We start from the raw sequence: 17,257 nt of genomic DNA on the forward strand, positions 1-17,257 counted from the left end.
GTTCTTTTCTGTTACAGTCATGCTGTTAGGTTTGTTTCCTCAGCACCTTCAGGGGAAGAGTTTTTTTTTTTTAAATTTAAATGAAAGTGTGTTTAGACTTTTCTTACTAGGTTCTGTTGAATCCTTTTTAATCCTCTACTAAGCTTTGGTTTTAAATTGAATTTGACTATTTCCTATAATCACTCAGAAGTCCATTGACTTACTTGATTCCAGTGTTCTTTTGGAACCACAACTTTAAGCAAATATATCTGTCTCAGTTCCTGAGTTAATTGCACCTCTGTCCCCCTTATACTCTCCATGAGGGCACACTTCTTGGGTCTGTAGTTCTTACCTTTCTTAGGCCAGAATTCCATGATCCTCTCCTTCCAGACTGGAGGTTAGGCTGCAAACTCAATTAACTGTGATCACCTCAGCAGATCTGACTTCAGTTCAGCATTTGCAGTTGTTCTCCCAGGGTCACTGATCAACCAGCTGTCATAAATCAAAGTACTGTTTGTTCAGAACAAAAGCGTTTTAGAGAAAACATCTTAAAAACAGATTATATGCATGCCTTGTTTACTAGATGACAATCCATCTTCCACATGGAGATTCTGGGAGATTTAAAGTGCTCCAGGTCTTTTCCACAGGGCCTGCCTTTCTTGATCAGTCTCCTGTTAGTTCTTGGATCAAGTGTGAGCGAACAAGTTCTCTGGTCAAGGCTGATATTTTATGAAGGTTCAAGTCCATTGTCTGTTAAGACCAGGCCATGTTAATCTGTGGGTCTTTTCCACGGGGACGCTGGTGAAGCTTCATAATTCTTGTTACTTGTATTGATTCAGCATTAAGGTTTTGCATTAATTACCCCTTAGTGCTTTTAGTTCCTGTAGAAAGCATCCTTGAGCTCACCCTTTGAACCAGTAATACAATTGGTGGCAAGCCCATAAAAGTACATATATCATTAAAAAATTTAACACAATGTCTTTGGATATTCTAGGGTTCCATAGCGTCTGTCACATCTCTATATAATAGTCTTGGAATATTCCATATGCACCTGTCACTACTTGTTTCTGCACAGTGATTAGGTGATCATGGGTCAGTGCTATTGCAGCCTAATGTGCTATTCTGAATGTAAGCTAGCCTTGGTTTCTGTACTGCTGATACTAACTTCGAATCTTTTCCTTTTTAGTTATTTAAGCGGAGAAATGTTGCTACAGCTGAGGAAGAAGCAGAGGAGGAAGTGATGTCAGATGGAGGTTTTCATGAAGCTCAACTGAACAACATGGAGATGACTTCTGTAAGTGAGCATGATGCTTTCAGAATTTCTGCATGCATATTCTCTCTCTCTCTGTGTAAATAAAATGGTTGGTAGGTAGATAGTGCCATAGGCAGGATTGGCACTTTACAATTTATGGACAGATTATATTTTAAATATAAAGAGCTTATATTTTAAAATGGACAGATATAACATGCATAGTAATGGATCAGATTGCACCAGAGAAACATGGTGGAAAGAGCAGCAAAGAATCCTGTGGCACCTTATAGACTAACATACGTTTTGGAGCATGAGCTTTCGTGAGTGAATACCCACTTCGTCAGATGCATGTAGTGGAAATTTTCAGGGGCAGGTATATATATGCAAGCAAGCTAGAGATAATGAGGTCAGTTCAATCAGGGAGGATGAGGCCCTGTTCTAGCAGTTGAGGTGTGAAAACCAAGGAAGGAGAAACTGGTTTTGTAGTTGGCAAGCCATTCACAGTCTTTGTTTAATCCTGAGCTGATGGTGTCAAATTTGCAGATGAATTGAAGCTCAGCAGTTTCTCTCTGAAGTCTGGTCCTGAAGTTTTTTTGCTGTAGAATGGCCACCTTAAGGTCTGCTACAGTGTGGCCAGGGAGGTTGAAGTGTTCTCGTACAGGTTTTTGTATATTGCCATTCCTAATATCTGATTTGTGTCTCTTTATCCTTTTCCATAGAGACTGTCCAGTTTGGCCGATGTACATAGCAGAGGGGAATTGCTGGCATATAATGGCGTATATTACGTTGGTGGACATGCAGGTGAATGAACCAGTGATGGTGTGGCTGGGTACACGTCTCGGTACACGTCTGGCTCTGTTGATCTGTTTCCTTATTTCCTTGTGCGGGTACTGTAGTTTTGAGAAGGCTTGGAGATTTTGTTGGGGTTAGAGCAGATGCAGTTGTACCTCAGTGCTTGGCTGTAGACAATGGATCGTGTGATGTGCCCAGGATGGAAGCTAGAGGCATGAAGGTAGGCATAGGGGTCAGTAGGTTTTCGGTGTATAAGGTGGTGTTAATGTGACCATCACTTATTTGCACCGTGGTGTCTAGGAAGTGGACCTCCACTGTAGACTGGTCCAGAAACCACACTGACATTATTATCAAAGAGGCTGATAAAGGAGGTGCTGTTGTCATCATGAACAGGTTTGGCGGCCTTCTTTTGGTAGTCAGACAACTCTCCAATACCAAATTCTACAGGCCACTTCCCTCAGATCCCACTGAGGAATACACTAAGAAACTGCACCATCTACTCAGGACACTCCCCTACACTAACACCAGAACAAATCAACATACCCTTAGAGCCCCGACCAGGGTTATTCTATCTACTACCCAAGATCCACAAACCCGGAAATCCTGGACGCCCCATCATCTCGGGCATTGGCACTCACTGAAGGACTGTCTGGATATGTGGACTCTCTACTTAGACCCTATGCCACCAGGACTCCCAGCTATCTCCGTGATACCACTGATTTCCTGAGGAAACTACAGTGCATTCATGATCTGCCAGAAAACACCATCCTAGCCGCCATGGATGTAGAGGCTTTCTACACGAACATCCCGCACACAGATGGAATACAAGCTGTCAGGAAAAGTATCCCTGATGATGCCACAGCACAACTGGCTGCTGAGCTCTGTGCCTTTATCCTCACACACAACTATTTCAAATTTGATGACAATATATATCTCCAGATCAGTGGCACTGCTATGGGCACCCGCATGGCCCCACAATATGCCAGTATTTTTATGGCCGACCTGGAACAACGCTTCCTCGGCTCTCGTCCACTCATGCCCCTTCTCTATCTACGCTACATTGATGACATCTTCATCATCTGAACCCATGGGAAGGAGACTCTCTGGAAAAATTCCACCACGATTTCAGCAGCTTCCACCCCACCATCAACCTCAGCCTGGACCAATCTACACGGGAGGTCCACTTCCTAGACACCACGGTGCAAATAAGTGATGGTCACATTAACACCACCCTATACCGAAAACCTACTGACCTCTATGCCTACCTTCATGCCTCCAGCTTCCATCCCGGGCACATCTCACAAGCCATTGTCTACAGCCAAGCACTGAGGTACAGCTGCATCTGCTCTAACCCCTCAGACAGAGACCAACACCTACAAAATCTCCACCAAGACTTCTCAAAACTACAATACTCGCACAGGGAAATAAGGAAACAGATCAACAAAGCCAGACGTGTACCCAGAAGCCTCCTACTGCAAGACAAACCCAAGAAAGAAACCAACAGGACTCCACTGGCCATCACATACAGTCCCCAGCTAAATCCCCTCCAACACATCATCAAGGATCTACAACCCATCCTGGACAATGATCCCACACTTTCACAGGCCTTGGATGACAGGCCAGTCCTCGCCCACAGACAACCTGCCAACCTGAAACATATTCTCACCAGTAACTGCACACCGCACCATAGTAACTCTAGCTCAGGAACCAATCCATGCAACAAACCTCGATGCCAACTGTGCCCACATATCTACACCAGCGACACCATCACAGGACCTAACCAGATCAGCCACACCATCACTGGTTCATTCACCTGCACGTCCACCAACGTAATATACGCCATCATATGCCAGCAATTCCCCTCTGCTATGTACATCGGCCAAACTGGACAGTCTCTACGGAAAAGGATAAATGGATACAAATCAGATATTAGGAATGGCAATATACAAAAACCTGTAGGAGAACACTTCAACCTCCCTGGGCACACTATAGCAGACCTTAAGGTGGCCATTCTACAGCAAAAAAACTTCAGGACCAGACTTCAGAGAGAAACTGCTGAGCTTCAGTTCATCTGCAAATTTGACACCATCAGCTCAGGATTAAACAAAGACTGTGAATGGCTTGCCAACTACAAAACCAGTTTCTCCTCTCTTGGTTTTCACACCTCAACTGCTAGAACAGGGCCTCATCCTCCCTGATTGAACTAACCTCATTATCTCTAGCTTGCTTGCACATATATATATTATACCTGCCCATGGAAATTTCCACTACATGCATCTGACGAAGTGGATATTCACTCATGAAAGCTCATACTCCAAAACATGTGTTAGTCTATAAGGTGCCACAGGATTCTTTGCTGCTTTTACAGATCCAGACTAACATGGCTACCCCTCTGATACTTGACACCATGGTGGAAAGACTGGTTGGTTTTCCAGGAAAACTCTGGGTAAAATGTGCTGTCTGAAACAACTCTTTATGGATTTTGTTCTTGAGGCCAAGTGATGCAGAGAAACTTGCCAATATATAGTACTAGGGAGAAGGCCTGAAACTTAAGCCCTTCTGTCAGAGGCCTGGTATGAGGCCTAGACTAAAATAGCATTCAGAACTTTGCTGCGATAAACCGAAGTTAAGATGTGAGCAAGAAGTAGGCCCTGCTCACAGAATCTGACAAGAATAGGGCTGATATTGCAGAAACACACATTCCTAAGAAATGCTCGGCACAAAATACACATGCAAACACATTCCAGAAGGGTGGTACCAGAATACCCCTTACCAAGAATAGTACACTTTCCCCAAAGGTAATAGGAACACACTGACTCCTCCTAAAGATAAGGTCAGGATGACAGTGTCATTGACAGAGATGTACAAGTGATGGGTGGTAACTGACTATGTTAATAGGTGTTAACTACGTCAGAGGGGCAATATGTAGTTTGTTTGTACTCATGTATAAAATGGAGTCTCAGAGGGAGCGTCTTTGGCCAGTTTAGAGAGCAGTGGGAAGTCCTGCCACTGATTGAGCTGCGTCCATTGTTATGGGCATACATATACACCACTACCTCGATATAACACCACCCGGTATAACACAAATTTGGATATAACGCGGTAAAGCAGTGCTTCGGAGGGGCGGGGCTGCGTACTCCAATGGATCAAAGCAAGTTCAATATAACACGGTTTCACCTATAACGCGGTAAGATTGTTTGGCTCCCAAGGACAGCGTTATATCGAGGTAGAGGTGTATTAGTGGTCCAGTACAGTCTTCAGGATACCAGTACCATATTTTGTCAACAATAAACCTGCTTGGGTGCCTTCGTGCCTTAACGGGTCTTGTGGTCATTGGGTGGTTTGCTTGAGGTCTGCTGTGCAAACTGTCTGCTCAGAGCTGGGACAGCACACAGGGACAGCACTCATGCAGCCGAACATCTAAACGCACATGTGATTAAAAATCATGCTTTGTTTAGTTTGGCATAGAACCCACTAGTGGCTGCTAATATTGTGAAATGTGTGTACACATACAATGTAAGGAGCTATTGAAAACATGTTTTAAAGTCTGTATCAAGGCAGAGTTGACAAACAGGTTTTCTGTCAGACAAAAGATGTTTATTCACCTGTCTCTGTCAGCATGTAAATTCAGCATTATAAGCTAACACAGTGGAGAGTCATTTGCATATGAAGTCATCAGGGGGTTGTGAAATCAACAGGGAGGCAGCATGCCTGAAAATAAGCCATGGGGGTGTGTAGGGTGTTATCCTGATTCTGGGTACAGACAGTGAACTCTGAAGGATATATGGAGAATAAGGAAGATGCTCTTTCATCCCGCACTAAGAAGTAATCAGGCAGTGTGATTTACCTTCATGAAAATGGGATTACAACTAGCCTTGGTTAAAATGATGCAGGGGACATTTGGAATGAGATAAACGTCTTAAGACAGAAGGTTAGCCTGTTCGGTTTAGTCTGTAGAAATCGTGTTATGACTTTGTATATGTAACCTTTTGTTTTCATTATCCTTACTCACTATGTCTTGAATCTTTGATAATAAACTTGTTTTCAGTATAAATATGTGTCTGATATTAAACTAAGGGCTGATCCTGAGTTGAATCATACAAGCTGGTGTGTTCACTGGCCTTTAGAAACGAGAGACCTGGTTTTTCTGTGAATGTTCAGTGGATAAGGGGCTGGACACTACAGGGGAATGCTTCAAAGGGGCTAAGGGAATGGGGGTACAACTACTGTTAACCTCAAAGGCAACTTAAGGGCTTGGCATAGTCCAGAGGAGGGTGCTTGAGTGGCTCTCAGAGTGGTAGTGTTGGGGAGCTGAAACACAGTTGAGCACAAGCAAGTCTGTCTTGCGCTGAATACGGGGGATTAAGGTGACTCAATGTTGGAACCCCGAGAAGAGTCACTGATTTTCACCAAAATCACTAGGGATCTGCCCATTGATGTTAAGAACATTCCCTGACATTTTGGAATTCAGTGGTTGTAGTTTTCAAAAGTTATTGCATTACATACAGAGAAATACCATTGAAATGAGTGTGCAGATTTGCTTTGCTCTGCCAAAAACTCATTAATGGAGTAACCTGGATGGCTCAGTGGATCCCTAACAAGATAGAGACTCACACAGCTAGATCTCCTAAAATTTATCCCAGGTCAGTAGTGATAGAAAGCTGTAACCATTTGTTTTAAAGCTTATGTGAAATGGACATGGAGTAAAGCATGGGAGGGTGTTTCACTCTAAATGGGACAGGTGCTAATTTTAAAAACTACAGTTGCAAATATCTCAAATTAGCATCCATGAAAATCTCAGAGAGAGAGGGGGCTGTTGAAATGTAACTCCCCTCTTCTCCTAAATTACCTATCTTGCAAAATATAGACCAATAATTCTTCACTAGTGGAAGTGAAAGTGCAGAGAAAGCTCAGGTATTTTTATCTGTTTCATCTGTCTCCCTCTTAGAGTAGGATTCAATGACTTGGTGGTCAGAAGATCTGAGCCCTTTCTACACTACTTCCACCTGTGGACCTGCATGTGTGCTGAACTGTGCATCCTTTTTTTCCTGCTGTAGACAAAGTCTCCAGATCAAAGTTGAAGGACATTGGTCACAGTAGTGTAAGAGAGCTAGCACTGCTGCTGTGAGGTTCAGGCTCAGGAATTCAGTCATCAAGGTTGTCTGTCTTTCACCAGAACTAAAATCATTTATACTTTTTTAAAATTACAGGTTGTGTGAATTGAGGTGCTGCAAAAATGGCTTGAAGCAAACATAATGGACAGGTCTAGGCATTGACTTATCCTAGCCACGAACACCCATATATCAATAACTTTACTATTTCAACCCTCCTCTTCCTTCTCCTGATAAGATACTGCCAGTTATATGGTGGTTTTGTGATGTGGAAAATGTCTAATTTTGCTCATATAGCTTAACAAAATTTGGATTCTAGAGATGAAAGGTTCACAAAATAGTGCGCTACCATCTAAAGCCCTTTGAATGATCACATTAACAGTCGATAATATCACTTTTGTTGGCTAGCTTCTTACATAGTATTAAACTCAATAGCACAGTTGGCAAATGTTATTCTAATCTCTTCCCTTTGAATTCAATCCAAAATTTACTAGTTTGCTTTCTCTGTGTAATCCCAGAGTGCCGTCATCACCTCTGATATGATTGAGATGATTTTCTCCAATAGCCCAGAGCAGCAGCTCTCAGCCACTCAGAAATTCCGGAAGCTACTTTCAAAAGGTGAGTACTGAAGCTGCTTACACTTGTAACGTTGAGGTGGGGGGATATATTTTATATTCCAGCTAGTATAATAGAATCATAGAAGATTAGGGTTGGAAGAGATCTCCTGCTCAATGCAGGACCAACTCCATCTAATGATCCCAGCCAAGGCTTTGTCAAACCGGGTCTTAAAAACCTCTAAGGATGGAGATTCCACCACCTCCCGAGGGAACCCATTCCAGGGCTTCACCACCCTCCTAGTGAGAGAGTTTTTCCTAATATCCAACCTAGGCCTCCCTCGCTGCAACTTGAGACCATTGCTCCTTGTTCTGGCATCTGTCACCACTGAGAACAGCCTAGTTCCATTCTCTTTGGAATCCCCTTTCAGATAGTTGAAGGCTGCTATCAAATCCCCCCTCACTCACTCATTCTTCTAGTAATGAGGTAGTGAACTGTCTTTGTGACCTGAAAGATATCTTAGCACCATAGTTTTCAAACCCCTGCCAGTCTCTCTACATATTCTAACATCAGGGCAGTAATTCCTTCACGACATGTATAGAAACTTTCCTGAACATGCTTTTTCAAAAACAACAACCCTACATCTTGAGCAAATTCCTCTGCAGATTCCCATGTGATCATGCCCACAGGGAGTGCTGGTTTAGATCCTTTTGGAAAGCATTGATTATTAAGACTACTTGAATGCGCCTGCTCAGAACCAAATTTTCAGTGTGACAGGTTAAAAGTATCTGTGGGTCTGACTGTTCTTGTCTTGGCTGCTGTCTCCTCTGGTTTGGACTCTATAATCCTCCCCCATCCTTTATTTCATTTGTTATGCTAGTTTTTTATTACTTTAAAAGAGAGCAGTTTTTTTTTTTTAAATTTCTAGTTCCTCCTTGTGTGGCTTGCTCTGTTTCCTGGCATTACTGTTGTGGATCCTCACTGTAACCAGTGTTGTGTGCTTTTTGGACACTAACCCACTTCAGGGTCACAGTCAGCTTCATAGCTACTGCTACCTCCACTTGAGTGGCTTCCCACCTCTGGGACTGCAGAGTCCCACAGGAAGTTTGGGCTTTAAATCTTGTGCCTCTTATAAGGCTAAAATATTGATCAACTGGTATGCCTTTAGCACTTGAATAGATCACTCCTTGAGGCGGAACTCCATCTGTGCAAGCTTTATCCTTTCAGCCAGAAGAAAAAGATATTCACTTCGAAGCACACCTTAGTACACTTGCATTCCTCAGATCCAAAGAGTTTTTAGATTATCATGGGTTTCTTATGCTTTGAGGCTTATGGTACCGTGACTGAAGCAGAGGAATAGAGAGTATTGTCAAGAATGGATAGCCTTATCATTCAACTTGTGGGTGTGCCACAGGCTTTCTAGTGTAATTTATGGTCAGATCCCTCAATCTGCATCTTGGGTCGCCGTCTGTAAAATAGGGATAATACTTCCCTACCATGTGAGGGTAAATCATTCATTTTTTATTGTAGCACCTAGAAACTCTGATTAGGCCATTAGACTATTCACATGTGACAGAACAATCCCTTACCCAAAGAGTTTATAATCTAAGATAGAGAACAAGTGAATAAAACAAAGAAATGGAGTTGGGGAGGCAAGGTAAAAAGTGAAACAATCACATTTAGTCACAATATTCGCTAATGTTAGTGAGGACCTCAGCTATGATGGTTTTGGAGGCCATATGAATATCTTAGAATCATAGGTTTTTAGGAGCAGGAACTGTTGTGATCTAATCTTACTTCTTGTATAACATAGGCCATATAATTTCACTTTGTAATTTTTGTGTTTAAACTCAATGTCCTCTAGTTGAATTAGAGCCTGTCTTTTAGAAAGACATATTTTCTTAATTTAAATATTTCAAATAGAGAATTGTAAATGCTTTTACTTAATCTGCACCTTATTTGCAGTTTGAATTTGCCAAGCTTTAACGTGTAACCACTGACTCTCGTTATGCCTTTGTCAAATAGATTAAAGATCCCTTTACTCTCAGATATTTTCTCCTCAGTTATAGTCCATGATGATATCACTACTTACATTTCTTCAGTAAACTAGGTAGTGGTCACTGATGGAGCTGTCTAAGACACCGTAGGCAGCACTGGTTTTGAGAATGTTTTGTAACTGTTGGGAAAGTGTGAACTTGGCAAAGGCATTGAAGTTCTGGTTTTGATTATAGTTCTGTTGGTTTTCAGCATAGAGCAGGGGTGGGCAAACTTTTTGGCCTGAGGCCCACACCTCCTTGTCCCCTGACTACCCCCTCCTGGGAGAATCTAGGAATAAAGAATGTAGATCACCCTTAGAAGATGGTATCCTGGAATAAAGTGACACTGAAAAGGACTTGGGGATAATGGTAGATAACCAGTTGAATATAAGCTCCGGTATGATGCTGTATCTAAGAGAGCAAACATGATCCTTGGATTTGTAAGAAGTAGAATGTCAAGTAGGAGTAGGGAAGTGTTATTACCTCTGTTCGTGGCATTAGACTATTGCTATAGAATAGTCTGTCCACTTCTGGTGTCAGTACTTCAAAATGGGTGTTGAAAAATCGGAAAAGATTCAGAAGATGCTACAGGAATGATTTGAGATCTGGAATACCTGTGTTATCATGAGAGACTTAAGAAACTTGGTCTGTTTTGGTTTATCCAAGAGAAAGTTAAATGACTTGACTGGGCTAAAAGTGCCTCATGGAGAAGAGGTTTCTGATAGTAGATGGCTCTTTATGCATTTTCTGCTAAATGAATGAGATCCAATAGTTGAAAACTAAAGCTAGACAAATTTAGTCTAGAAATAAGGTGCAGAATTTCAAATTAGGGTAATCAACCACTGGAACAACTTTCTTATGGGTGTGGCGGATACTCCATCACTTGACATCTTTAAATGAAAAGACCAGATCTTTTCTGAAAGATTAAACTAAAGGGCAAAAAGAAGTTATGGTCTTGACGCAGAAATTCCTGTGGGAGGTTTTATGGCCTGTATTATTCAGGAAGTCAGACTCAGTGATTGTAATGGTCTCTTGTGGCCTATAATCTATGACTATTAAATGGAGAGGAGATGGTTTGGGCTGTTTTATCCTCACAACAACAACAATTTGACCTAGGTGATGCTTGTGTGGCCTAAACATGCTGCTTTCTGGAAAATTGTAAGACAGCTGCTCCACATGCACATGTGTCAAAATGACTCTGCAGAGGAAGTAGTCTTTCATTTTCATAAATGAGCCTGTTGGTTTTGTGAATCAGCTTATTTTCGTGTGTGTGTGTGTGTGTGTTTTTTCTCCCCCCCCAGCTATCCCCAAAATCATGGTGCTGTATTCCACTTTCTATGGCAGATATAAATCCCTGTCCTTGATATGGGCAAAGTAATGTTAGTGTAAAATGTAATTTTCTTTGACAAAGAGAGAAATTAACATAATGGGATTTTGGGGGTGTCACTTGGGAATTTCCATGCAAAGAGATTCATGTATTTAATTTCACATTCTATTTTAAACAGAGCCTAATCCACCTATTGATGAAGTGATCAGCACACCAGGAGTGGTGGCCAGGTTTGTGGAGTTCCTCAAACGAAAAGAAAATTGTACATTACAGGTGCACAATATTCCCCCTCCCCCCTCTATTTTATGAATGGAGTTGGTGAGCATGAAAATTAATGTCAGGATGTTAGTAGCAGGTACACATTAAGCAAGCCACCACCTTCCTCCCAAGCTATAACAATGAAACTGAATCTTAACTCAAAGGACTCCTGCAATTTCAGCTTTAGGCCTCTGAGAAGAGGCTGAGTATGTCAGATCATAGTATGATGGCTAGGATGGGGACTACCACATTGACTTTCTTCTGTATCAGAAATAGGATTTGAATGCCAGCCTGGAAAGATGAAATACCAGTGAACTATTGTCTTGTTTCTCCTATGTGTGATTGCACATGTCCATTCCACTTCAGGTATGTGCATGCGCAACGCACAAGAGTTTCTTTGGCATGATCTGCCAAGGTGACGCATGCATCCTCTGCTGCCTAGTGTGGAGCCACCCTAGGTCCCCCTGATTTCCTTCTTACCACCTGTGATCAGTAGTTGGAGCATGTCAGCTTGCTTCTGCAAGATTTCATCCCTTACAGGGAATGTCTTATCTTTCTGTCAATAGTTAATGGTACTTTTTAGATAGTTAAATTAATATAAATTTCATTTTGTTGTTTTTTTTTTTTCCTTTGGCATTGGTTCACTATTGTTATGGGGTGCCACAGCCCAGTACCAAGATATGCCTTGATTTCCAGTGTTTAAACCTTGTGATGGCTGCAAAAAATTGAAGCTGCTGAGCGACCCTCATTTAGAGACTGCTGCCAAATTTGCGGAGACTTTAAGCCTTGGATAAACAAAGACAGAGGCAGGATCACCTGCATCAGCCTTCTGAGTCTTCCCTCTTGGGGCATGCACTGAGTACTTCAGCATAAGCTGAGAATTGTCCCACTGGATATTGCTTTGGAATGCCTGCACCAATCCCTTTCCCTGGTGATGAAGAAGCACAAGAGGTTGGAATCACCCAAGGAGCTAAGACTTAGCTCCACTAAATGATTGAAGTCCCTGGTAAGTACTCAGGAGGACAGGGAGTATGTCCTCTGGCAAGAGATGCTCACTGGTACTGACCTGTTCGAATACTTCTGTGCAACAACATCAAAAGCAAGAAAGCCTCTTGGTACCGATGATGCTGGAGGCCTACGCAGCAGCACAAGATCTACTCTGCCTTTCAGTATCAGACTGCCCAGTGGTACAGGAGATACTTTGGTACCAGGTGAGCTGTCTTCAGGACCTGAGGATGGACTTACCTCAGGCTTGTGGTCAGTCCTTGGTACCTTGAGTGTAGGTTCACTCCTAAACAGCACCATGGTACCGATATCCCTGTTACTGCTATATCAGGAATGGCACCCATAGACATTGGCACTGCTTGATATAGCACACTACCATGGTCAGCCAACTCAGGGTCGTCTTCAGAGTCGGAGTTAAATTCTTGTGCCCTTCCCTTCTGAGATAGATGATGACACTTCCCTTTTTCATTGAGAGAGTTTCGTTACTGGTTCCTATTGCGTGTCCCAAGACAGTCCAGATTAAGGAAACCTTGGAACATTCAAGGCTGGGGTCCTATGCCATACCCGTAGCCCTGTTGGAACCCTTGAGGCATACCTCCTGCTTCCAGATATTCTACTTTTAGATCTACTGCCAGGCAGCATCCTAACTCACATGATGAGGTCCAGGAGTATGGCTTCAGTACTGAGCGAAACCCTTTAAGCCTCCGAGCTACGAAACATACACTCACTACAGTGCAGGAGGATCAGCCTAAGCCTCCTTTGCATTTCTCTTTGTCATTGCCTGATGAGATTGTTGCTCCTGGAGATACATCACTAGTCTAAGATGACTACAGAGCTTAGAGAGACCTTTTAAAGAGAGTAGCTACCTCTCTTGAGATCCCTGTTGAGATAGTCCAGGAGAGTCCTCATGGACTTGTGGACATTCTGGAGTTAGCAGGTCATTCTAGAGTCTCTCTCCCTATCAACAAGGCCATCCTAGAGCCTATAAGGTCCTTGTGGCATATGCCATCCTTGCTGCCTCCAACAGTCAAGAGAACATAAAGAAGGTACTATATCCTTAAGACTATGAGCATCCCTCGTCAGGTTCCTTGGTGTCTTGGCAGTAAATGAGTGTGTATCAGGGTTGTCCCTTTTCTACCCTCAAAGACAAAGATGCAAAGAAATTTGACATTTTTGGTGGGAAAATGTGTTCCACGTCTGGTCTACAATTTCACATTGCTAACCAACAAGCATTGTTGGCCAGATATGACTTCTCTGTCTGGGATAATATGCAGAAGTTCTTAGATAAGTTGTCAAAGGATGCAAGACAAGAATTCCAGGCTCTGTTAGACTAAGGGCAAGCCGGACCTCTCTGCAAGCATCCTTAGGGCATATTTAGTGGCTAAAGTCATGGCATCTGCAGTATCTATGCACAGATGTTTATGGCTTCAGTCCTTGGGTTTTCCACAGGAGGTCCAGCAGAGGATACAGGCTTTCCCCTCCAAAGGTCCTACATTCATGTAGAAGCTAGATGAGATGCTCCACCGTCTTAAAATTTGAGGACCACATTGAAATTATTGGGAATTTTACATACCATTCCTTAAAAGAAAGCATTTCCACCCTCAGTTTCTACATAGATACCTGCCTTTTCCACTAAGACAGCCTGACCAATCTAGAAAACAAGGAAAGAACCATGGGAGAAGACCAATTCCTTATCAGTTTTCTTCAGCAGATTCTTCCAAACAATCAGGGAAACCCAAACTATCTGAATGGTCTTGTCAAGCACAGAGTACCAGATCATAGCATTCAAGTTTCTCCTTACCCTGTTGGAAAAAATAGAGAATCCTGCTTCCTATTTGCTTGCTTGCATATTACCAGAGATGCTGGGTCCGAAGTAGTGAGGAATGGGGATACACCTGGCAGTATATTTCCATCTCTTCCTCCTTGACCCGTCCCTCTTTAGGGACCATTGTCATGAGGGTGTCCTCTGAGAAATGCAGTCTCTTCTCTTTTGGGGGCTCTAGAAGAGGTTATCACCCTCCCCCCAATGAGGGAAGCGTTTTTAATCATATTACTTCCTGTTTCCAGAGGCAAAATGAGGTCTCAGGCCATCCTCCCGGGGAAGTTTGGACAAATATATAAAGGAAATAAGGTTTTGAACAGTTGCCCTGGCCACCATCATCCCCTCCCTGGATTCCAGTGACTGGTATGCTGCCCTTGACTTGAATGACTCATATTTCTGTGTGGCAATCCATCCAAGACTCCAGAAATTCCTAAGACTTCTGGTCAACAACATCTATTATCAGTTTACAGTCCTACTCTTTGACCTGTCTGCTGCCAAAATCCACGGTGGTGGTTGCAGGATTCCTAAGGAAACAAGGTGTGCAAGTATTTCCTCACCTACATGACTGGCTGTTATGAGATCTATCCAGGGTCTGTTTCCTCTTTGGAGTTCAGATCTGTTGATTAATGAGGACTAGTCAGTCGTCTTCCCAGTTCAGAGAACAAATTATAGGATTCTGCAGTAGCCAGGGCATTCCTAATCTCAAGCCAGATTCCTGACAATGTTAAACATTTCCATAGATCTAAAAGCTCATCTGTTTACAATAGTAAAAAATTGCCTCAGACTACTGGGACACACGACCTTCTGCATGTATGTGGTTCAATATGCCAGACTTCATCTCGAAGTTGTCAGGCTGGTTAAAGTCAGTTTGAGCTTGTCATGCAGTTACAGTACCTGCAGGAGTACTCGCTCTCCATCTGATGGCCTGGATGCTCCATGGGTAAGGCAGAGGAATGTGCAAAACACCCTCTACTAGTAAGCTTATATGTTGAAGTGGAAATGAGTCTCCTTATGGTCAACAAGGCCTATTGATTAGTTTAATCAGAATTCACCTGGCAGCTATTTTTACTTTCCACCTCCAATTGCCAGTCTGATTCTTAAAGGGTCTGGTCAGGTTATATCCCTGCGTCATAGATCCCATTTCTTCTTGGGACTTAAATGTGGTGCTAAGTCAGTTGATGTGTCCTCGCTCTGAACCCATGGCTATTTGCTATTTGCTGTATAGCTCTATGAAAGGTAGCATTTTTTGGCAGCTATTACTACTGTGGAAAGAGTGAGGCAGTTATGAGCTTTGGTAGCTGAACGTCTTTGTGCAGATTTTTATAAGGAAAAGTTGTACTTTCATCCACATCTGAAATTTCTGACTAAAGTAATATCGTAATTCCACCTCAATCAAGCCATATATTTAGGAACTTTCTTTCCTAAGTCCTATTTTCATAAGGATGAGGAGAGATTGCATACCTTGAGTGCTAGAAGGGCGTTGGCTTTTTACTTAAAATGAGGTATTTCAGATCTTCACAGTTGTTTGTGTCAGTTGCAGACAAGATGAAAGGCTTTACAGTCTCAGTGCAGAAGATTTCATCCTGCATTAAGTATGTGCTTTGACATTGCTGATATTCCCTCTCCAAGCAGAGTGGTAGTGCCGACTACAAAATCTCAAGCAGCTTCTGGAGTGTTTTTGGCTCAAGTGCCTATAGCAAATATTTGTAGGGTTGCAACTTGGTCATTGGTACCTACCTTTGCAACTCATTATGCTGTATCTCAGCAGTCCAGAGATGTTGCCAAGTTCAGATGAGTAGTTCTTCAATCCTCGTTCAGGTAGACTTTGAAACCTACCTCTGGATTGAACTACTTATGAGTCACCTGAAGTGGAATGGCATGTGCAATCACATGAAGACAGCACAGTTACTGACCTGTTCTGTAGCTGTTGTTCTTCGAGATGTTGCACGTGTCCATTCCATGACCTACCCTCTCACCGCTCTATCAGCGTCTGTCTGGTAAGAAGGACCTGGGGAGACAGGGTCTGTGGTGGCTCTACCTGTTATACTGTTGTGTAACAGTATGAGGGAGCAGAGAGTGCATACGCCACTCCGACAGGTATCACTGATGGAAAAATCTGTGTCTCTGGTGCACTGGGTGTGTGCACATCTGAAGTGGAATGGACATGGGCAACACATCTTGAAGATCAACAGTTACAGAGCAGGTTAGCAACTGTTTTTATGCCAATCCAGAATGAAAAATTTAGACCTGAATATAGATAACTTCCAAGGTGATAAAGGTAGGAAATCTGTAACTTTTCTTGTTAGTTTTGGAAATGTGATTATGGTTTAGAATAGAACTTAAATCTCCCTTGCCACAAGTCTGTGCCTTGGGAATTCCTTTCACTTTCACTCTGGTTCATTGTAGCTGGAATTTTTTCCTGGGCAGTAGAAAATAGAGGGAAAGGAAGGAAATCTGGCCTAACCATACCAAGTCTACACAGATTAATGGTAGTTGAATTTAAAAAATAAGTGGGGTGGAATAAATATTCTTTCAAAATTCATACAATAACCGGTACTTTTTCAGTGCAGTGTGCAGGTTAAATGCTGCCTTATGGAGTTCTTCAGTACAGGCCATGGATTCTTTCCTCTGTAATAGAAGGGTGTGATATATTAGGATCTCTTCACACAATACTCTTGCACTAGGTGGCCTCCACTGTAATGGGAAACACTGCTTCTTCTTTGAGCAGTATCCTGATGGATGCTCCACTGTAGGTGTATCTGCATCCCTCTGCTGCTGATCAGATAATTTTGGTAGCAGGGTCCACTTGACCTGTGCATGTGCCGTCTTTCATTCTTCTCCTCCTCCCCGCCCCCCCCGGTCTGTCAAGAGGCTAACCAGCATTGCACATGTGAACTCTTCTCAGCTGCCCGTGGCTAGAGTTGGAGCTTTAGCTGACTGTTAGTGGATCATTGCATTCTATAGAATTATTAATTGTTTCTCTAATCTTTTTAGAGCTCCCTTTTCTTCTTTCACTTTTCACTTTTTATTTATTTATATAGCTAAAAAAAAACCCTTTATGTTAAACTTTTTCTTTGCCCTACCGCCTTTCATGGACGGGGGTATGCCTGGTTCACTGGG

The 17,257-nt window shown here is 42.6% G+C and overlaps 1 protein-coding gene across 10 annotated transcripts in view; it reads left to right on the forward strand.

Moving 5' to 3' along the window:
- KPNA1 (karyopherin subunit alpha 1) overlaps positions 1 to 17,257 on the forward strand; it is a 127,702-nt gene that overhangs the window by 15,258 nt on the left and 95,187 nt on the right. For all 10 annotated transcript variants that reach the window (XM_050921251.1, XM_050921262.1, XM_050921298.1 and 7 more), the window contains 3 exons: positions 1,166 to 1,273; positions 7,653 to 7,752; positions 11,231 to 11,325. In XM_050921251.1, coding sequence (XP_050777208.1) covers positions 1,166 to 1,273; positions 7,653 to 7,752; positions 11,231 to 11,325 — 303 coding nt within the window. The remainder of the gene's footprint in view (positions 1 to 1,165; positions 1,274 to 7,652; positions 7,753 to 11,230; positions 11,326 to 17,257) is intronic.

This window comes from Gopherus flavomarginatus, chromosome 1 (assembly GCF_025201925.1).
Source record: "Gopherus flavomarginatus isolate rGopFla2 chromosome 1, rGopFla2.mat.asm, whole genome shotgun sequence".
In the NCBI taxonomy this organism is placed as follows: domain Eukaryota; kingdom Metazoa; phylum Chordata; order Testudines; family Testudinidae; genus Gopherus; species Gopherus flavomarginatus.